The sequence below is a fragment of the Zeus faber genome, assembly GCF_960531495.2.
Source record: "Zeus faber genome assembly, chromosome: 9".
NCBI classification, from domain to species: Eukaryota; Metazoa; Chordata; class Actinopteri; order Zeiformes; family Zeidae; genus Zeus; species Zeus faber.
The window spans coordinates 21,577,893-21,601,110 of NC_137197.1; the positions used below are offsets into that span (position 1 = coordinate 21,577,893).

General features: G+C 44.6%; 2 protein-coding genes across 3 annotated transcripts in view; one reads left to right on the forward strand and one right to left on the reverse strand.

Annotated features, from left to right (window-relative positions):
* Window positions 1-5,636, forward strand: part of synrg (synergin, gamma) — a gene marked incomplete at its 5' end in the record, with an annotated part of 48,650 nt that extends 43,014 nt beyond the window's left edge. For both annotated transcript variants that reach the window (XM_080006955.1, XM_080006954.1), the window contains one exon: window positions 4,481-5,636. In XM_080006955.1, coding sequence (XP_079863081.1) covers window positions 4,481-4,612 — 132 coding nt within the window. In that variant the 3' untranslated portion in view covers window positions 4,613-5,636. The remainder of the gene's footprint in view (window positions 1-4,480) is intronic.
* Window positions 5,637-8,566: 2,930 nt separating this feature from the next.
* Window positions 8,567-21,409, reverse strand: dusp14 (dual specificity phosphatase 14). Its single transcript, XM_080007497.1, has 2 exons — window positions 21,062-21,409; window positions 8,567-10,553 (listed from the first exon to the last, which is right to left on the reverse strand). Exon 2 carries the CDS (start codon window positions 10,416-10,418, stop codon window positions 9,783-9,785), a length of 636 nt encoding a protein of 211 aa, XP_079863623.1. The 5' UTR covers window positions 10,419-10,553; window positions 21,062-21,409; the 3' UTR covers window positions 8,567-9,782.
* Window positions 21,410-23,218: the final 1,809 nt, after the last annotated feature.

Consider the following 23,218-nt stretch of genomic DNA (forward strand, 5'->3'; position numbering starts at 1 on the left):
TACAAGTGCTGAAGTTTCATGTTTTTTTTTTACATTTTTTTAACTACTACCAATAAAGAAAGTTATGTGAACTCACTTCAGATGATAGTACGCATTCTGGATATCACATAAATAAATGGAAATATTTTAGTACTCTTTCTTTCTAAACAAAAAGAACCATGGACCCAGTGTTACAAAAAAGAAAGTTTTAGGCTTTTGCTTTGGTTCCGGCAATAAGTCTACAAAATACACTTTCGATTCAACATACAGTAAAATCGGTGATCTATTTATTTGGCCATTTAACCCAAAGTCACGGAAAATGTAGCTAAAATTTCGACCCTCATAAAAGGCTTTATAGGGACGCGTGGGAAAGCTTAAAGGAGGACGGAAAATGAAAAGTCGCACAAGGCATAATTGAAAAAGGGTGTGAGAGGAGAGGAGTTGTCACTTGGACGCCTGGTGCCGGGTGCACTCCGGGAAAGGGTTCTCCGGTGTCAGGGAGGTCTGACCGCTCTCTAATGGAAACCTCTAGAATGGTTTTCGCTCCACCTAGCTACTTCCTGCTAACAGCAATCAACACCTCCACAGTTTCCATTTCTTCACAAACACCTCATTAAATCGCACTCTCATGAGTCTTACTGGAGGGAGCCACTCACTGAAGGGCGTTCCAGGACCCTTTGGTCACGAGGACAAGGTGGTTGTGTGCCCTGCCATCCAGGCGAATGGTTCAGGAACGATCCGTCGTACCGGGATGCATCTGACCTCGGAGCAGATGTAGCGTAGACATTAGTCATGAGCAGCGAGGACAGCTGATAATTCTCTCTCTCTCTCTCTCTCTTTCTCTCTCTCTCTCTCTCCCTCTCTCTCTCCCTCTGTCAGTGTCTCGCTCTCCTTTTGTTTCCTGGATGGAGCTCGGCTGATGTTGATACGGTTTTGTTTTCGCTCACGTCCTTAGCGTCAGATTTGTAACCCGTCTTTTAATTGTAGTTTTGGCAAAGCCGCGTCGGCTCGTCGGAGAATATCCTCCCGTCAGAACGCGGAGAGATCCAATTCGGGTCTTAAACCCTGAGCAGATGCCGCTGGTAAAGCCGTTGTCCTTCAGTGTCGAGGCAGCGTCTGGTGTTTCCACCGGCCGACGGCATGGTGGCTGCCGGATCCTGCGTCCCGTCGACAGCCGTCATGAGTCCAGGGAAATGTTCAAAATATGGGATCGCGGCGAACACGGCTCGCCCACTCCGATGGCCTCTCTCCCTGAACTTTCGATTAGCAATCGGAGGAGAGACGCGGCAAACAAAAATAGTCTCTTCTATTCATTTGTATTTAAAGGGGACGGACTTTGTCCCGTTTATAATGACACAACGCTGCTGCGTCTCACCCACTGAAGTGTTGACTCATCACATCATGATTAAAAACTCTGGGCTTTGGGGTCGGAGGTCGGGGCTGGTATCGGTTTCTCAGGTACTCTTCAGGTTGCCGGGCAGGGATGGACAACTGGAGGAACTAGATGCCAACACAGCTGGATGACGGCGGGACTTTATGTCCAGTGACACTGGTGATGCTATCGTCTAATCTGATCTCTGCTAAAATAATAAATGATTGGCAATTTCATTCAGCAATTTCCAGAAGAGAAATCAGAAGAAAAGGGATTTTCTCTGTAATAATTTGGCAGTCCTGGCCGTTCCATAATCTTGTTTTCATCTGGAATGATTAAAATTAAATTGGTGTCATTTTGAGAATGTGCTTCTCTCCTGGAAGTCGTCCAGCCGGGCTGACCGTGTCACTCGGGGGCAGCCTTGCTTTATGGGGTTGACCTCCATGTCCACCTGCTTCCTTCCCTCCTCCAGCAGCTTGGAGAGTTGCTCTGAGTTGCTCATCTCTGCCCGCTGCATGCCATAACATATGATCGGCAGGGTTCCTACGCATATCTCAAAAGATCATTTGATCGGATTTTGATCTATCGCACCAAATGTCACATTAAATATCTGAAGACATTGTACTTGTATATTTTTCTATTTGTAGATGTTCCGCAATGTACAAACGCAATGTTTTTCTCACAAACAAATATTGTGTTTTCTCACAGTACACGAGTGCGATCTCTGTCGTGGCCTCGTTGACATTTAGAACGCTCAGCCACGAGGGCTCCCACTCTTATTGAAACCGCTCAGAAATCGACATTTCCACTTTGTTTGGAAATTTGAAACGAAAAATAAAAATGTGTAGGATCCCTGGAGTAGTGGGATATCACCTCTTCTCTATCACACTTGGGCCGGTGAAGCTCTCTTCATTCAGATGGGTTTTCTCATGTTGACCTCCTTATTGGCTCGTAGCTCATTCGCTGCTTTGCTTATGGGCAGTGCATGAGCGGAAAATGCTGATTCCTCTTGTGCTACTTGCAGGCACTGGCTAAAGACAATGACAAGAATTTGAGGGTAATTATCCATTTTTTAACTCTTTTAAAAAAATATGGTAGACTGTAGCTTGTCCATGGTTAATATTTTGTATTCTCTATTAGAAATAGTTGCCTCGGTAGGATTATCTTGTCTTCCTAATACACGGTCCTGACCTTTTAGTCGCGGCTGCAAAGGTCATAGTGAATTAGTAATGCTGACCTTTGCTTCATTCGGCCAAACTGTCTAAAAAGGATGAACACGGGTGTTCCGCGCTCGTCGCCGGTGGCAATGTATCGAAAAGGCCACGTAACGTTACGGCGGCATTCTGTGCCGGAGCCCAATCGCATTTTTCGGCTCCGCGGCCCTCCACGCCGACGCAGGAGAATCCCTGAAGAAATGTCACAACCGGAGGGAGTAAAAGGAGAACCTTAAAGCGAGAGGCGGCGACGCGTGGAGGAGGAGGAGGAGGCGGCGGCGCGTCCTCCCCGCGTTCTTCCATTTATATCTCACCTCGCCCCGACGCTGCCGCCGCCGCCGCTCTTTAAGTGCCCGTTTGAGGGGACGGGTGGAACGCGACACAAAGGGGAGCGGAGGGAGGCTTCGCCGCCGTTAGGTCGCGGGGACCACCCCGAGAGACCGGGCGGAGGGGAAAAGGGCGTCCGGGTATGTGTGCGAAAAGCCCCCGCGGCCAGCGGGGCCCCCAGGGGGCTGCGTCGCCGGCAGAGAGGTTGCTTGACTTGGCGGTGTGTTCTGGGTTTTTTTTCTCTGCATGCGTCTGCCTCTCCTTCTGCGTGGGAGGCTGTGATTCACTCGCGCGTGAATCATTTCTTCATCGTTTCTCTCGCTGGCTCCATCTCCAATACTTCACCGGGAGAAGCAAACCGGGAACAAAAAACCCGCATCAACACGACGCATTTGCATTTCCTTTTTTCACAAACGCGGGGCCGCAGCTGGGCCCTTGGGAAATGCAAGCTTGCGTCACAGCACTCCAGCGGGGGTCAGATCGGCCAGTTAATTCCTCTTTTCTTTTTTTTTTCTTTTTTTCTTCCTTCCAATCAGTATAGTCGCATATTCTGAGTGGGAGAGCCATTCATAGTCTCACAATAGGCTGAGCAAAATGGGCCGAGAGAACACGCTGTAATCCTATCGATTTATGTGAAGCACTGTGCCAAAGCAAGTCTTTTGAATGCACTCTTTACCATAGATACGGATTGGACCCCAGTTGTTGAGCAGCTGATTTGCCCTCCTTACCATACGCTTCAGTCCTTGTATAGCTAGATAAATGAATGGTTAAAGTGGTAATCCCACATTCATACTTCTTTTTTTTTTTTACATTTTTATTTTATCCAGCACATTATCAGAAACAGCCATTCAACGTGTTTGTGTAATGCATGTGCTCCTTTATATGCTGTTTCCATGGCCTTTCCCACCAAAAATGCACTGATCAGACCCGTCGGATGAGATAAATGTCCCCACCACCTCCAGCCTCCAAGGGGAAAAAATAATCGATCAGAATAGCTTCCTTCCGGAAAATAGTTTATCCGAAGATGAGGGTAAACGGTAATATGGTAATATGAACTTGCTTGATGACAGCGAATCCTGGAACACGTGGTAGAGGACTTTCCAAAGTGGGTCTTGAACACCGGAGTGCGATGCACCCGATATGTATTTCAAAACCAAATTGTATTTCTTGCCAGTGGTTTCCCCATCGACTGTATCTAAAACGGACAGATGAGTGAGCGATATTAAGTTGAAGGGAACTTTGCGTCAAATGACATGAAGTACGTTGAAAACTTGAGTTTGGCCGGTCCTCCGTTCACTGGCATTGGGTGTGGTCAGGGTTAAAAATGGTTATTGCATCGGGAAAACAGGGCGTTAAGATGATCATCACACATACCAGTAGTATAGATCAGTGTTTGTGAAAAGGTTTCCTACAGTAAATACTATTACTCATACTATTCCTGTTATAAAGCTGTCCGGTTTATACAGGGATGTGACTCCCTGCTGTGTTTTACCTTTTTTTTTTCTTGTGCTTGAGTGGTAAATAAAAAGTAAATAAAAAAAACTAAAAAAAAAACGTCTCTGATATCTCCACGTTCTGCGACCGACAGGCTTTCAACTCGGAGACGGACAACTTCAAGCTGCTGTACGGGGGCCACCAGTACCATGCCAGCTGCGCCAATTTCTGGATCAACTGTGTGGAGCCCAAACCCCCGGGACTCATTCTGCCGGACCTGCTCTGAGCTTCGGCTGCCGCTGCCATAGCAACAGGCGGAGGAGGATCGACGTCGGGTCGGCGGAGCCGCCGGGGGCCGCTCACCTTGGGCTGGGGCAGAGCGTGCCCAAGGACCTTTTTTTTTTTTTTTTTCTGAAACACCGCTGGAATCTGTATTTATTTCCCTTTTATTCTCCCCCTTTCCCTCAGTCGCACACTGTACGGACTCGGCTACTGGAACCGGCGCAGATCCAGTCGTTTGTGGTGGCCTGTAAATGTGTTGGAACGCACAGTGGTGTCGCGGTCACTCCCTTTGTTACATCTCAGCCTGCGGGTCAACATGTTTTTAAACAGTGAAATGGACGTTTTCTATTGAATGACGGTGAGCGCCGTCATTACATCCCAAGGTATTGTCGTGGCTCCACGTCTCAATGTGTTCTCTAAACTAAGCGACAACGCCGACAGGCGGAGAAACATTGTAGTTCAATCAACTGTCGGCTGATCTCACCTGTCTTTGAGCTCACATTTTAGCTTTTTTGTTCCCCGTCTTTGGCCAATCCTTTTCTGATGATCTTACGTCTGGTCTAGGGCCTTTATTCCTACTCAGTCGAAGCTGCCTGATCATGGGGTCATTTGCATAAACTAATATTACTTTAATAGACGCGTGGTTAAATCAAATACCTTATTTGTTCTTGAAAAACATCCTTCAGGCCTCACTGCTGGAAGGCAGCGATGACTACGTATCGTGCTGAATGATATGCTTGGAATACTTGGTAAATGGCAATTGATTTCTGGGTTTGGATATTTAAAAAAAAAAATAGAAAAGAAAAGAAAAGAGAACGTGTGCTATCGAGACATGAATCATTTAAATTATCGCTATTTGTTTTTGTTTGTTTCTTTCTCTTGCGATGCTGCTGTGCAGGGTGATGCCGATCATGTTTTTGTAAACTGCGAAAAATCTTAAACAGAAGTCAACTGTAAATCTGCAGCAGAGCACTTTGTGTGTAGGGCGTCATACCGTGGTGTTGTAAAGTGAATTTGTAAATAAATAAGTGTGCATTCAACTCCCATTTTTGTGATAAATTAATTTAATTTTCATTTTTTTCCTGTGCGTCGAAATGTAGGCGCCCGTCTGCAAATAAGCAATGCCAAACATTGTACCCATGTGAAAATTGCGACTCCAAAAATCTGAAGTTTTGGATTTCCATGTGTCTGACCGTATTATGGGATGTTGAAGTGGCCTTCGACGCCACCCGGCCCGCAGCTGGAACTCCCTGTTCCAAATATGTGAAGGTTGTTTTACATTTTCCCAATCATTTTGCACAGTAATGTGCTTTCTTGCACGGCAGAGAGGCCTCGTCTCAATTACTTTGTGACAAAATTGAATCAATTCTCCTCCAACAAGCCTTCTTGGGCCGTCGCCCGGCGCTCGGGCTCGGCCAATCACGCGAGACGTCTCGGGGCGTCCGCGGAACCGCTCTCATTATCCGTCTCCTCTGTTCAGGTGTGTCCTCCCAACATTCCATTTTTATCTCTCGCCGTCCTCTAATTCAACATCCTGCAGAAAATGAATTCCGCTCCCTTCGCCAGTTCCGCGATTACGGAAAATTACAAACACTAAAATCAATTACCGAACAAGGCCGTGTCATTTCAGATTCAGACCATCTTTTATCCTTCCCCCGACGCTCCATCGTCTGTCATATTTCACGCCTGTTGTCCGTGGCGCTGCTCCGGGAGAGCAGCAAGATGGGAGTGATACCGCCCCTTATCGACTGGCTCTCTATCTCTTGGCCGTTGTCAGTCACCATTGATTAAAATTATTATTATTTGTTTGTTGTTTTTACCTTGACTGACCGGCTGTAGCATTAATGTGAGTGATGTTTCTTTGTTGTCGAGCTTTTCAATTTGCTGTTCTAGTGAGGAGGTCCACGGGGTTATGAAAACCATTTGAAGATTGGAAGCCTGTGGATTTGTCCGGGGAGCTGGATCTCTCATCTACAGCAAACTGAGCATTTAAAGAACCGACTTAACACCTTAACCTGTTCCGAAATGGAAAAGATTTGACGTGCAGGCATGTTTCCCTCCTTTAATTTCCCAGATCGTTTTGGTCATTAAAGGTGGAAGTAATGCCTGGATAGTTTCATCTGGGCAAGATGAAATCCTGATAAAATGGTCACAAAGAGAAGATGACTTCCAGCATCTGTCGCTTAGGAGGGAATCATCAATTGGGTCTATATAAATTATTTCCAAGGCAGAATATTTGCATTTAACGGTCTAGGGTCTAATGGTCATTTAGTCCTTTCTCAAATAAATTCCAGTGAAAACTGGAGATAATTATCACAGTTAATGTTTATCATATATTATCTTCCCTGCTCTCCGTGACTTTTATTAAGGTTAGGATAGTTTCTAATTCCTCTAATGAGCGAGGCCATTAAGTGCTGGCAGACCACCTCGCCATGGAAACATAATTGACACATTACCCAAAATAATCAGTGACAAAGTGCTGTTTTCAATGTAGGGTCTGGAAACATTTTTGGGTTATTATTCGTATGTGCATCCTAAGATGGGAAAGGTAGATTTCACGTACACAAATTTGTGAATTTCAGACTTGGGTCACTTTTATAACCGTTTTGAGCAGGTGGTGATTTGCATATTTTAGGGGGAAAAAAATCGAGTGACCGACTAATTTTAATGATAGCATGATCACGCTGTATCTTTATAGAAATCCTCATTACATTATTTTTACGGCACTGGGCGACAGAGTTGCCAACAGGGGGTATGAAATCATCTCAACGGGGTCGTTCGCTTCTCTTTGAAATCCTCGCGGTTCAGCCGTTTCCCAGTCCAAATATCCCGCATGTGGCGAGGATGCCGCTTAACGACATATCTGCCCGGTTCAGCGGAGCGGCGCGGCCTGCGGGACATTGGGAATGATGCGAAAGGCTCCGCCCGCCGCCTCGGTGATGGACGTTAACATCCTGCTGAAAGATGTGTTTGCGTTCGGCTCCCTGAGTATGTTCTCAGAATCCCGCACGGGTTCCCTCGCGCCCCTGAGAAGGATTCACGTTCCTGGAAGGAAAATGGCGCGGAACGCATAATTTGAGCCCGTCACCGGCGCCTCGGTCGCCATCAGACGGCTCCTGCCGCGCATGAGTGATGGTGCTTATCGCGCCCATCGCTCTTCTTCGCGTCCCTCCGACGCACGGCCGCGGGACCAGCAGGCAGTCGTCAACGTCTCCGGTGCCACGCTAAATGAAAACAAATGATAGAACGTTTTCTGCGGTTCCCGAAGGCGTCGTCCCGGGGAAGGGGTGGGGCTGGGTTGGGTGTGGTAATGTGATTGTTTGGAACATTTATAGTGTTGTAGTGAAGGGGAAAAAAAAACGGTCCCCCTGGTGTGAGCGCTCGCCGAGAGGCGTGTTTACAACCCCGCCGTGAAGCGGCCGCGCGACCTTGAATGTCAATCTGCTCGTGAATACGGAAACGTCGTAGTTGAGTGTTTTCTACCTTCCGACCGATGCTCAAGTCAGCGCTTCCCCAACCCTAAATCAAGCCTGATTCAATTTGAGAACGCCGCGTCCCCACAAATTTTCTCGGCGGTCGGCGTTGTTTTTTTTGTCTGAATTGGTTCTATTTTTATGGCAGAGAGAGCGAGGTTTTCAGGTCGTACAATACATCGCAACATAGTCATGGATTTTGTTGAAATGTATATTTGAACTGAAGGTCGTGGGTTTTTGAACCGATATTTGCCTCCAAGGAAATATGCCTTAAATTGTCGTGACCCCCCCTAAGGGGCGGCGTCTGGCACCCTAGGTTGGGAATCACAGAGTTAAGTATTAAAATCGGTGCATGCTGTTCTTCCTTAATGAGCATCGAGCATTAATGAGTACAATGGTGTTGTGCAATACATAAAAAAGTGACTAAAGAAATGCATATTAGTCATTTATTTTTCTTATCAAATTGGAACACAAATAGTGGCGTGAGCTCTTTTGTTACATTGACGCATCATCGACTCGGGTCATGAAACAAACCTTGGAATCCAGCTCCGCTCGCGAGCCTCTGACGAAAGGCCCCGGTTCTCCTGCTACAGTCTCTCCCCCACCACTGAAAAGGCTTTTGTTTTCGAGAGCGCGTGCCTCTTTTCCAAGCCGGCGAAAATGAATCGGCCGTTGTGTTCCATGTTAGACGGTTCCACGCGGCCTTTTTTTTCCGAGACGCCGCCGTCGTTCAGCCACGCCCTCCTGCGCGGATGGACGCGCTTCTACTACAGCCATCACATAATCACAGGACAGCACATCGAGCCCCCGCGGCAAAGAGCGACTTCAATTAAACCTTGATCTCGAGCTCCAATTTCTTTTTTATTATTATTATTTTTTTAAACAGCGGTACTTGGGTTTAAACAGTAAATAGAATTAATTTCGTTAAACGTTCATTTAAAGTGCACGTAACCATTATGTCCTCACCATCGATACATTTCAATAAAATAATCTCTAAGTAATTTTTTATTTTTTTTTATTTTTTTTGTCAGTACACTTTAAATGTATTTCGAATGCTACCGTAAAATTGAGCATAGCGCTGCCCCCCACATTAAAGATCACCGCAAAACTGGCACAATACCATCACATGACGTTACGCCGTGGGAGACGGGGACTTCAGTCACAACATCGTAGAAGGAGCCGAGCTTCCTGCACGGCCACCTCCTTCTAGAGCCTTTTAAAGCGTGGACTGAACCATTGCTGGGTTTTTTTTTTGTTGTTGTTTGTTCTATCTTGGGGGTTGTTAAGCCTCTTGATGATCGTGGAGAGGAAGTCACGGTTTACCGACCTTCACATCTTCCACCACGTCACTGGTCAAACGGATTCTGGGCTACAGCGGCTGTGCTCCCTCTTCGAGGTCGCTCGATCGGTTGGTTTTCGACAGCAGAGCGGCACCGAAAATACAACCAGCTACCAAACGCTGTGATCGTCAAGACTCCTTCCGTTCACTGGGATTCATCGGTTAAGCTTCACACAGAGGGAGACACACACACACACACACACACACACACACACACACAGAAACAGAAACACACACACACACAGAGTTTCATCCGTCTGGCTGGGGGAACATGCAAGAAAACTGCAGCTCCTGAAGGGAAAATCATCACTTGCTGCCGAGAGGCTCCTTCGCCCTCGTCCCCTATCGCGGCCGGGCCTCCATCACAGGCCCCAGTAGGGCGCTAGGTTCCTGCGGTCCCTCTCGTAGACGTCGGGTATGACCCCGTAGGGCGTCTGCACCATCTTCACGGAATTCCTGCCGAACAGCTTCCTCTCGTACTCGATGAGCTGGCGCCAGAAGCCGCCGTTGGGCCTGATGACGGGCCGCCGGGCCTTCACCCAGGCGTGGGCCTCCGCCAGGGACACGCGGTGGTACTTCATGAGGTAGGCGAGGCACAGCGAGGCCGAGCGGCTCACCCCGGCCGCGCAGTGCACCAGCACCGCCCCGCGCTTCCGTCCCACGCTGTGGATCTTATCGGCCACGCTGTCGAAGTACAGGGAGATGGGGGAGTGGGGCATGTCCGCCAGCGGCACCTTGACGTACTCCACGTGGGGCCAGTTGAAGTTGGGGAGTTCGATGGTGGCGTTGACCACGCAGGTGATGCCCTTGGACAGGAGGAGGCTGCGGTTGGACGCCACGTTGCCTCGGCTGAGGAACAGGTTGGGGGTGATTTGTGCGATGCCTCCCAGCAAGCTGCCGCTCTCCTGCAACAGCCTGGGGACGGCGGTGGGGACCATGGAGCTACGGTGGTGGTGGTGGTGGTGGTGGTGGAAGAAACCTTGGCTGTGGGAACCCATTTTGGAAACTGGGTGGTTGACGGTTGTTGAAGAATAAAAAGAGGAGACGTTGGGGGAAAAAAAAAAAAAAAAAAAAAAACCTTCAGCCGCTGCAAATCACCGTACGACAGAGGAAGCAGAGAGCGAAGGAGATTCCTGAAACACAAAAAGGGAATTTGAAGCGTTTTTAAGTCGAGCACTTGAATGGGGCGAACCTTCATAACCTGGGATGAGGCCACTGAAGCGACCGGCATCAAAATGTTGGTGATCATTTCGGGTGGGTGGGTGTTGTATGGCACTGAGATAGTTCCTTATACATACTGCATCTCATCCAACAAGTGGAACACATGTCCGTTTAACTAGAAATCGATAAGAGAGTTCTAGAGACCCAGGCCAAAATATGAGCTTCACCATCATAAGACTAAGATTATGACTTGATATGTTTTTAGGGATACACCAAATCCACTTTTTCCACTGACAAAACCATTCCCAAGTAATGTCAGTTCAATATAATTTGATTCTGACATCTAAATGATGTAATTGAAAAAAAGTGTATCAAGTCGCTTTTCTTTAATATTATCTGACATGATGGATATGGATAGTGTAATATTTTTTATTGCGGATATTTTCCAATAAGTTGCCCTATTTCGGAATGGTAGTACACCCATATCTGATAACAGTCCCGGATGTTGGGATGTTACAATAAAATGTAATTGCGTCAGTTTTAATTTATTCGGTTTGAGAGAGACAGCCGGACGGAATGACGTGAGAGACAGAAAATAAATTAAATCTCTACGAAAGAATTTGCACGGCTATAGGCTCTGGTGGGGTCTAAAGCTCAATGCACGGGGGTAATTGCTTCACCGCTGCATTCCTCCTTCTCCACCTGCCCTCCGTGGACCTTCCACATATTGACACCTTCCAGCTACAGTACAGGGGCTCGGACCCCGGGGGGGCGGCCGCGCTTCTCACCTCTCGCTCATCCACCGCAGCGCTTGCATACAGATCACTTATTTCATCTCTCCCCGGCGATGCCGCGGAGAATGTCATATTCAATATGTACCTGCCACTGTAGACATTTGGATGGCGGTAGCCAGGAGGGCAGAACACATTCTACAAATGAAATTAAATTCAATATGCTCATTTAAAATGCCTTTTCTGTAATGTGAAAGGCTGTAAGAAAATAAATAAAAAATAATCAGAACTAAACACGCAGTATGAGGACACACGGTGGAAATTTTTGATGTTACATTTTTTTTTTGTGTGCAAACGCCCACCTACGTGTGGACGTGAGCGCTCGCTCCCCAGCTCTGCCTCGCACACACACACACACACACACACACACGTCATGCATCATCCGCACCTCGTGCACCGTCCTGCAGGGCATCGCTCTCGCTCTCATCCCTAGTGTGGTTAACAAGCCACGGAGATCAACCGCATTAAACATGAAGAGAGCCTGAAAATCTGTGCAGAGAAAACACCTGCACATCTACTGCAATGCAACTGTAACCCAGGAAGGAAAAAATAATATTTTTTATGAATAAATAAATGTCGTTGGATTTATTTATTTTCAGATTGCAGAGATCTTCATGGAAAGCAATTTCATGTGTAGCCATTTTCACTAAGGACTTTAAAAAAACCTTCCATTGAAGATCATCGTCAAGAATCACCAGCTATCTTAACTGGTGCCGATAAAGCCCTTCATCTATTGGAGAAACGATCTCCACCGTAACGGAATCATCCCTCTTTTTATAGCATTTATTTCCCCTCTGGGTTGAAGCTTCCCTTCCCATTGATCAAATATCAATCCCTTTGTCACGGCAAGTTGCCTATTTTCCTTCAATCCCCCAATCCCCCGGAGTCCTTTCAGCTCATCCTATCAACTTGGTGTGGTCCTCCTCCCCTTCCCAGAGAAGGGAGACGGGCAGGGGGAAGGGAGGAAAGGAGGAAGAAGAAGAAGAAGAAGAAGAAGAAGAAGAAGAAGAAAAAAAAAACGAAAAGGTGCTCTGAGCTCCAGCACGGTATCCCTTACTGGTGCTCGGCCGCCAATCACTCTTCACCTCGGTGAAATGGTTGCCATGGATCACACGACGCTTGCCGACGACTCCTTCCTCCACTCAGTTGCCATTGGTGATAATAGCACAAATCCAGTGTTGCCGGCTGCTCAGTGCCATAGAAGGAATGACAATGACTCCTCAAACCTCTTCAGACGGTGGCAGAAACTGTCTCGATGCCGTTTGAATGTCTAGTGAAAAAAAAAAGACACTTTGAAAAGAAAGTGTCTTTCATATTCCGAGTATTTTTGAAATATCTCACTTCCCGTTTTTTCCTCTTTGTTGAATTCCCAAGAAGCTGTAAGTCTATAACAAGTCTAAAGCGCTGCCTTTTTCAACCACTCTGCGTGAAACTTTTTCAAATTCTGTCACGCATCATCTGCACCCCTGAAACAAACAAGCAAACAAATAAATAAATCAATAGAATAATGGAAACTAGATCTTGTGTTGCAAGTTCAAAACTGCAAGGCTGCACTAATTGATCTAATTCATCAGTTCCATCCAGAATAGCGGCTCTGCGTTCATCACCACCAGCGCAAGATTCACACTGAAGGTGAGAACCGTTCGCGGTTATGAAAGTTCGACTCCTCTTTCGAGATTCGGGTCTCGCCGTGTCACGCGGTAAAAAGAGTCGTTCGATTCCCCTTACCCCTCGGCGGTTCGATTCAGCCGGTGGTGTGATGCACAATGAACGAGTCAGAGGAGTCTGTTTGGCAAGCCAGCGACAGGAAAAAAGGTGGAGGCATGTGGCGTAAATCAAAGGGGAGGGGGGTGGGGCGAAGATTCACCCTCTCGCCCCAACATTTTTGCCGAAAATGTGTTTGTTATGAACAAATCGTTTGTGAGTTCAGCATAACTCTCAGTAGGTCGTAATAATAAACAATTATGCATTTATGTGATGTTTTTAACAGGATAGGCTTCTTTCTTCTTACAGAGACTGGTTTGCTGTGGGATTATCTAACTAGTAAAGACTACAGATTGTACTGTGTTTTTCTAATACTGTACCTTGACCTTTTCATATTGGCCTTGTGTTCGGCTCCTCTTATTATCATCGTTATATTTAGCATCTTTGGCCGCTGTAAATGTATAAGTTATATTCACATTCCCGGAGACACGTTCAAACGTGTCACAATTTTGGTCGACTTTGGACAAATCCAACCAGTCTAGACAATATATCGATTATTTTTTTTTTGTTTGTTTATATGAATCATCCTATCAATCGTTGACGTCTACCCATTGTGAATTTCGTTTATTGGTGTGGCTGCAGTATGACGTTACAAGGAATATATTTTTAGAATATTTTATATGTTCTAGTGGTTTGCAAAGCGTGGCTCCAGATGACGGTGGCCAGAACGTGCACGGAGCCAGACAAGTGGCGTGGAATCAAACAGGAAATGTCAATCGAAAAAAACATTAAAAGGCTGATGTTAGGATCAAATGATTACAATTTGCATATTTGAGGTGATACATGGTCACATTGTCCACGAGTCAAAGCCACGAGAGGTAGAATCAGTAATATTTGTGTAGTGAATGACAAACAGCTGCGTGAGTTAAAAAAAAAAATTTGATTTTCCAAGAGAGAAAGTTCCCCTGGAGGACGTCAGAACAAAAAGTCACTTGATCAAGGAAAACTTTCCCAAAGCAAGAAAACCGGTTTGAATGGTTGGAAAAGGTGACGTTGGCTTTCTCCTGTTTGGTTCCACACCGTGTTTTCTGGCACAAATTGTGGTTGAAAATTGTGACTTAAAATAGTGACGTAAAATATTTTCTCTGTTTTCTGCAGTGGTCTGACAATGTGGGTCTTTTTATTTATTATTATTATTATTATTATTTATTTATTTTTTAACATTTATTTCACCTTCGTCTTGCACAGCCACACACGCACGCACACACACACTTCCGTGTCAAACTAAGCGAGGTGTGGAGAACTTCCTGTCAAAAAATGCTGGATAGCGAGACCTTGCGGAGCCAGAGGAGCCTTTCGATTGGCTCTGAGTTTGAGAGCGCACGCACCGGAAATGGCACCTCTGGTGAAAAAACAAAAATGGATGAAAAATCAGAGGTAAGACTTGCTTCTGTTTCCTAATTCTCAAAATCGAAATTCCTTTGAAGGGGTTTTTGTCGTTGTCATCCTGTCAGTTCGCTAGACTATAAGCATTATGGAGAAAATTGGTTGTCGCTGACAACAACACATAGGTGAGCGCCAGGCCCCGCCCCTTGGCACAATCGTACTGGTTTGAAGCGTCTCCGCCCTTTTCTAACCAACTATTCTGCTTGAATTTCAGCAGACCTCGGTTAGTTTGACACGGAGGTGTGACTACGTGAGATCCACTTAACCTGACACGGTGATTTAGAATCCATTATTCACAGGGCACGATCCTGTGGCCTCTGGTGGTCAAAACAAGTTGTCGGCCAATTAACTATTTCCGGTTTCCCAGGTGTTCTTCTCAATACGACTATTACCAAAGTTTCCGCAGCTCAAGAAAAAGCACGTGCCACACTGCTTTGGGCCTTGGATGGCCTGGATTGGATTGGATTGTCTTTCCAAAAATGACGGACGAGAGGAGTCATTTTGCATTAACTACGGGGGGGAAAAGCTGTCACCCCGGCAACACGTTTCCAATTTGAGAGGGAGGAGGAAAAGCATTAGGAGGTTAATGTGTAGCTCTTGGCATTTATATCTTTGAATGTATTTATTCATGTCATAGTGAAAACTGTTACCCGAACAAATAAGCTCTGTATTTTCTGCAGCGAGCGACTGACCAGAGACTCTGAAGAGATGAAGAAGATACAGTAGCGGAGCAGGTTAAAGCCGGGCCCAGGGGCACAATGCACAACGCCCGGGCCCTTCAACCACTGTATACAATATATATATATATATATATATATATATATATATATATAAATACAGTCCTGTGCGTGGTGGAAAAGCGAGGTTCAGAAAAGCACCTGACGGTGCATTACGGTGCTAAATAACCCATTGGACCTATCTTGACGTTGCATCGCTTAACAACAAAAACATGAACCTGCGTCGTGACCCGCGCGCTTCACTGCAGGGTTGACAAGCTTTGCTTCATTTTTTTTCCACACAAATTCAAAAGCATTTGAGCTATCATCGCAAAAAAACACACAGATGGCCCCCACACAGGTCGCACGTACAGTAGGCTCTATAAGGTAGCTAAATGCTATTCAGACCATTTTGGTTTGGTCTATTTACTGTATCGGTTTCATTTAATGTTGTTTGATCAGTTAAAACAGACGAACCAAGGGAGGGTGCGGGCGTGTGAAATCGGCGCTCAAACCAGTTCCGTTTGGTACATTTAGTCAAGGGCCCGCGCGGTCTGAATGAAACAAAAATTAAAAGGTCGCGTCTTGGGCAGGGAGTCCCGGCCCTCAGTGCACTCCCCTCCCCCGGCCCCCTTTCCCGCTCCCGGAGATAAGAGAACAAAATAATCCCTGCGGCTCTCTACGAGGCGCAGATGTACCGCAGGGATATTTCTACCAGCGAGGCGGCAGGAACGCTCATGCAGGATGCCATTGCCGTTAATAAAATTGGCGCTCTGCACGGCCACTCCCATGAGTCGATCAAAAAACGCTCCTCCTCCGAGGATTAAATCCTCCGAAACAAACAGTGAGGCGGCTTAACGGTTGTTTATTTTGACGGTGCACCATGTGCACCGCCTTTGCACCACGTGCGGGCTCGTCGACACGCCGAGCTATTCCTGTGCAGACGGCGAGGGTTGAGGGTCCTTACAGCCCGGCTCAGCCCAGCCGACGCCCCCCTGCGGCTGGGGGCAGGGGGGTTTCGATCTGTTAACAGGTGGTTCAGTCGCGCAAATCCACTGAAGCACACCTCTGCCGCACTCTTTCCATCGGGCAGATTTTGCCGGAGTCCGGTTCCCCGGATTGGAAACGAGAGCCGGCTGCGCTGAAACCGGAGCACGTGGCCGAGCGCCTCAGCCTTTCACACCCACCACCCACCGCCCACCACCGTGGGAGCTGGACACCTTATCCGGACCGCGCTCGTCTCTCGGGTTTTAGCGGCTCGTTCCTCACTGACGCTCGCCTCAGCGCATGAGACATGTTTGGAAACGTTGGGATTCTCAGATCTGCAACAGGCCGATCGACTCCACCGGGCCTCAAACGATGGCCCTCGGCGCCCGATGAATGTGATTAATTTACTGTAACCGGTCCCCGGGTGTGAGGCTGCAATCTATAGCCTTATTAGGAGTAATGACTGGATGGTTTTCAGATGGGGAGGGTAGAGATGCTACAACCAGTGCTGGAAATCAAAAATGAGATACTTTCATGGCGTTGACTGGGAGCCATCGATACTATCGACTCGGGCGTCAAAAAAATCTTGCGTCAATCAAAGCAAAATTTCAGCGGCGAACACAGCAAGCGCTGCGTTTTTTTTTTATAGCAACACATTTACCAAGAGCGCCTCTGTATTCGGATTGTCTTGACATTTCATTTAAGCCGAGGTGCAGCTTCCGAGGAGGTAAAACGCTCGTTCCCACCCTGCTCACACAGAGCCAGTTCAGCTGCATAGAACAGTCAACAGCCGAAAGCCCAAAACAAAGCTGCCGGCCTTTACTTCACAGTGCACGACGGCGTCAATAAATGTAGAACGCCGAAGGGAATCACAGCATGCGCTTGTATCACAACGCATCATCCGCGAGATATGCTTATAACCTCAATCCTGCATGGCGAAATGCAAAAATTTGATTTATATGCCGTATCTATATCTATTTATATTTCTTCAGCAGTTTTCTGATTCTCAGGATGGAATTCACAGGTGGGGTGGAGGGGTGGGCGGAACGTTGGCTGGAATGCATCCCAGAACAATAAATCATAGATATGCGGCGTGACCTGCATGCATCTCCGGAATCAGTGACAGCAAGGTGCCAATCATCATCCATCATCTACATTTCACACATGTAAATCATAGGGTCGGCCTGTTTTATAAACAACACAGGCTTTATAACACGCATGTGCTGGTTTCTAGATCATACTGTACAGCCTGGGAAAAGGAAACGTTCCAGAAACTTTACAGCAAACCAGAGGACGTGATGATGAAAGATGTACAAACCAGATCCCACTCACCAGCAAAGTCTGAGGACAGTGAAAGACTGCAACTTCACTAATGTAGTGTAAAGGTTATTTAGTGTAATGTAATGTAGTGTAATGTAATGGTAATTTAATGTTGTGTAATGTAATGGTAATGTAGTGTAATGGAATGGAATGGAATGTCAAGGTAATGTAATTTAATGTTAAGGCAATACAAAGGTTATGTAAAGGTAATGTAAAGGCAATGTTATGTTATAGTTATGTAATGTAAAGGAAATGTAAAGGTAATGTACTGTGATGTAGTGTAATGGCCATGCAATGTAAACGTAGTGTAATGTAATGGTAATTTAATGTAGTGTAATGTCATGGTAATTAAATGTAAAGGTTATGTAATGTAAAGGTAATGTAAAGGTAGTATAACGGAATGCGATGTAGTGTAATGTCAATGTAATGTAAGGTAAAGGCAATGTGATGTAATATAGTGTAATGTAAAGGTTATGTTATGTAAATGGAATGTAATATAGGGTAATTAATATAATGTAAAGGTAATTTGGTGTAATGTAAAGGTAATGTAATGTAGTGTAATGTAAAGTGAATGTCATGTAGTATAATGTAAAGTGAATGTGAATTCATGTTGTGTAATGCAATGCACTGTAAAGGTAATGAAATTGAATGTACTGTAATGTAAAGGTAATGGAATGGGTGTACTGTAATGTAAAGGTAGTGTAATGTTAATGTAAAGGTAATGGAAGGAATGTACTGTAATTTAAAGGCAATGTAATGTTAATGTAAAGGTATTACAATGTAGTGTAATTAATGTTATGTGGTGTAGTGTAATGTAAAGGTAATGTCATGTTAATGTAATGTAATGTAAAGGTAATGTAATGTATCGTAATGCTCTACTGCTAGTGTAGTGATATGTAATGTAAATGCCATGTAAATCTAATGTCATGTAAAGGTAATGTAAAGATAATGTAAAGTTGATGTAAATGAATGTAGTATAATGTGATGTGCTGTAAATGTAATGTAATGTAAAAGGTAACATAATGTGGTGTAGTGCAATGTTAATGTCATGTTATGGTGACGCCATGTGGTGTACTTAATATAATGTGAATGTAATGTCATGTAAATGTAATGTAATGGTCATGTAAAGGTAATGTCATGTAAAGGTAATTTCATGTAATGGCCATGTAAAGGTGATGTAATGTAAAGGTAATGTAATGTGTACTGTGGTGAAATTGATGTCATGTAAAGGTAATGTAATGTGTACTGTGGTGTAATTGATGTCATGTAAAGGTAATGTCATGTAAAGGTAATGTAATGTGTACTGTGGTGTAATTGATGTCATGTAAAGGTAATGTCATGTAAAGGTAATTTCATGTAATGGCCATGTAAAGGTAATGTAATGTAAAGGTAATGGTTATGTAAAGGTAATGTCATGTAATGGTCATGTAAAGGTAATGTAATGTAAAGGTAATGTAATGTGTACTGTGGTGTAATTGATGTCATGTAAAGGTAATGTCATGTAAAGGTAATTTCATGTAATGGTAATGTAAAGGTAATGTAATGTAAAGGTAATTTCGTGGTCATGTAAAGGTAATGTCATGTAAAGGTAATTTAATGTAATGGTCATGTAAAGGTAATGTAATGTAAAGGTAATGTAATGTAAAGGTAATGTAATGTGTACTGTGGTGCGATTGATGTCATGTAAATGTAATTTCATGTAAAGGTAATTTCATGTAATGGTCATGTAAAGGTAATGGTCATGTAAAGGTAATGTAATGTAAAGGTAATGTCATGTGTACTGTGGTGTGATTGATGTCATGTAAAGGTAATGTAATGTAAAGGTAATGTCATGTAAAGGTAATTTCATGTATTGGTCATGTAAAGGTAATGGTCATGTAAAGGTAATGTCATGTAAAGGTAATTTCATGTAATGGTCATGTAAAGGTAATGGTCATGTAAAGGTAATGTCATGTAAAGGTAATTTCATGTAATGGTCATGTAAAGGTAATGTCATGTAAAGGTAATGTCATGTGTACTGTGGTGTGATTGATGTCATGTAAAGGTAATGGTCATGTAAAGGTAATGGTCATGTAAAGGTAATGGTCATGTAAAGGTAATGTAATGTAAAGGTAATGTCATGTAAAGGTAATGGTCATGTAAAGGTAATGGTCATGTAAAGGTAATGTAATGTAAAGGTAATGTCATGTAAAGGTAATGGCCATGTAAAGGTAATGTCATGTAAAGGTAATGTCATGTAAAGGTAATGTAATGTAAAGGTAATGTAATGTAAAGGTAATGTCATGTAAAGGTAATGTCATGTAAAGGTAATGTCATGTGTACTGTGGTGTGATTGATGTCATGTAAAGGTAATGGTCATGTAAAGGTAATGGTCATGTAAAGGTAATGTAATGTAAAGGTAATGTCATGTAAAGGTAATGGTCATGTAAAGGTAATGGTCATGTAAAGGTAATGTAATGTAAAGGTAATGTCATGTAAAGGTAATGTCATGTAAAGGTAATGTCATGTAAAGGTAATGTCATGTAAAGGTAATGTCATGTAAAGGTAATGTCATGTAAAGGTAATGTCATGTGTACTGTGGTGTGATTGATGTCATGTAAAGGTAATGTCATGTAAAGGTAATGGTCATGTAAAGGTAATGGTCATGTAAAGGTAATGTCATGTAAAGGTAATGTCATGTAAAGGTAATGGTCATGTAAAGGTAATGTCATGTAAAGGTAATGTCATGTAATGGTCATGTAAAGGTAATGTCATGTAAAGGTAATGTCATGTAAAGGTAATGGTCATGTAAAGGTAATGTCATGTAAAGGTAATGTCATGTAATGGTCATGTAAAGGTAATGTCATGTAAAGGTAATGTCATGTAAAGGTAATGTCATGTAAAGGTAATGTCATGTAAAGGTAATGTCATGTAAAGGTAATGTCATGTAAAGGTAATGTCATGTAAAGGTAATGGTCATGTAAAGGTAATGGTCATGTAAAGGTAATGTCATGTAAAGGTAATGTCATGTGTACTGTGGTGTGATTGATCATGTACATGGAGGGGTGAAGGTGAAGGTGAAGGTGAAGGTGAAGGTGAAGGTGAAGGTGAAGGGGCGGGCGGACTTTCTCACGCGGCTCGCGCGCGTGTGCGTGCGCGCGGGCAAGTGTTCCGTCATCGCGCAAAAAAAACCCAAAATAAAAACAAATGCGAAACAAAAGGCAACGGAACAGAAAAGCTGTAGACGTCGTGTTCGCTTCTACCCAAGGCCAGCGGACTTTTAAATGCGGTTGTTTTTATTTGAAAAAATTAAAAATAAAACACAAAACACAAAACAGCGCAGACAGAGCGAGTGAAGCCACAAGTGGATCGGCGGATTTTCGAGTAAAATACAAAAATAAAATGGATATTTTCTCGGAAATAAATGTAAAAAAAAATTTTCCTTTCTTTTTTTTTTTTTTGTCAAAAACGGCATTTGCCGTCGCCTCCACCTGTAAAGTCATGTAAAGCGGCTCTGATGGGGAAAATGAAACTTACCGGTCGCTCCCACACGGTCTCCACGTTCAGATGCTCTGCCGTTTCGCGCTTCTCCTTGTTTTTCTCCTTGTTTTTCTTCTTGTTTTTCTTGTTTTTCTTCTTGTTTTTCTTGTTTTTCTTCTTGTTTTTCTTGTTTTTCTTCTTGTTGTTGTTCTTCTTCTTCTTCTTCTTCTTCTTCTTTTGGGGCTGAACCTGCAGTCTCGCGCGCAAGACCAACGGCCACGTTCGAGAATGAAAAAGAAAAGAAAAGAAAAGAAAAACGAACCGGGATCAACGTGAAGAGATTCAATTCAAGGCAACAAGGCGGCTGTACCGAGGCAGCCGTCAGTCCGTCATCCTCTGGTCCGGGCTGGTGGAGCGGCGTGTGCGTACTGAGGCTGCAAGCACCTCCCAGCACCACGCAGCAAGTAGTACACACCAACTCCATGCACCTTAAAGTGGTAATCCATAACATTATTTCCTTCTTCTTCTTTTTTTTTTAAATTTATTTATTTTTTTTTAATCCTATGTATGATTCCTGATTTTGTTTTACCTCATTTTTCTCTCTCTTTAAAAAAAAAATAAAAAGTAAATAAATGCATTCACGCGCTCCTTCGTTTGCAGTTTTTCCTTGTTGGTGGCGGGGTCCCCCACCGTCCACATGGATGATTTCTCACAAAAAAAAGAGACAACAGAGCAACTCGGATGGGAAAAAATGTCTCCGCCCCGTCAAGTGAAAAAAATAATCAAGTGGATCGATCGGAGGAAGGCCAACCTTTGTGAATTGAATTGTACAGTAGTGTCAGACTGAAACGACCTGGAACCAGCGATTATTATTATTATTATTATTATGTAGAATACTAAAAATGGACTATTTCTATTTTTGGGATCATTTTCCGCCGCAGGGCTTTTACATTCGGAAGTTGGTATTATTCTCGCTGTGTCATTTTTTGAGTCTTTAATTATTTTTGGGCTCACGTCGAGGAGCCCGGAAGCGACGCGGTTTGTGTTCGTCGTTTGCGGTCGGCCGTGATGGCTGTGTGATCTCGCTTTCCCTCGGGGGAAGTCAGCTTATACCTCGTCACAATATTTAACGCATGGATGGAAATAGTTGCCAATGTAGATCTCCAGTATCGTCTCCGTGGAAACCTGAACCGCCGCCGCCTACATACAGATACAAAAAACATACGTATATATATATATATACATTTTAAATGGCCGCCGTCCCTCAACTTGGCGTTTCCGGTTCGTTTTAACAACCGTGTTTTGAATGATCTGCTGAAGACAATGAGACTGAAAGTAAACAATTTCACGCTTCAATATCTTCTCCTCAATAGAATATGACCGAAAATTATAACGAAAACCGAAAATGCAACACAGGGCCGGCGAAACGGGCGAGGCGAGCCCGGAACACCGAAAGAGCCCGTCCCGGATGCGTTTAAAGGGCGGCGTTTTACGAAAGGGGCGACGGTTCCACTACCGCCGTGTCGCCGTGCTCGAAAATTAAAGAAAGGCCGCCAGACCAACCACAGCAGCGCGGCGCGACCGGCGCTGGAAGAACCCGCGAAACATCCAATCAAATATACATAACGATAAATAATATAATCTAATATATACGTGCAGATAATGATCCAATTCCGGGCCCGCACCCAGTGTGAGGAGGGGGGTTTCTCTGGGGGGAGGAGAGAGACCACGCCGGGTGATCTCACAGCTCAGACGGATGATAGTCAATAAAAAGAGTGAGATGTTACACGACACAACCGAGAACAAGGACACACACCCACACACACACACACATACACACACACACACACACACACCCACACACACACACACACACACACATACACACACACACACACACACACACACACACACACACACACACACAAACACACGCACGCGCACAGACCCTTAGTAGTATATCCATCACAGTCCATATCATATTAGTTTTTCTGCATATTATCCGCACTGGTGGTCAAGGGGGTTGAACCCCGAGCGTCCTTATCGTCCAAACCGTACACCACAAATGAATCATGCTGAAAATATGTGTGTGATGTGCTTTATTCCTCAACGGTCCTGTGTTTAAAATGCAGCTGGAAGTCTGAATACTATGTTTAAAGCGTACTCGGGGGGAACCCTTTCCATAAGTCCTTTTCCTTGTCTAACCCCTCTCGG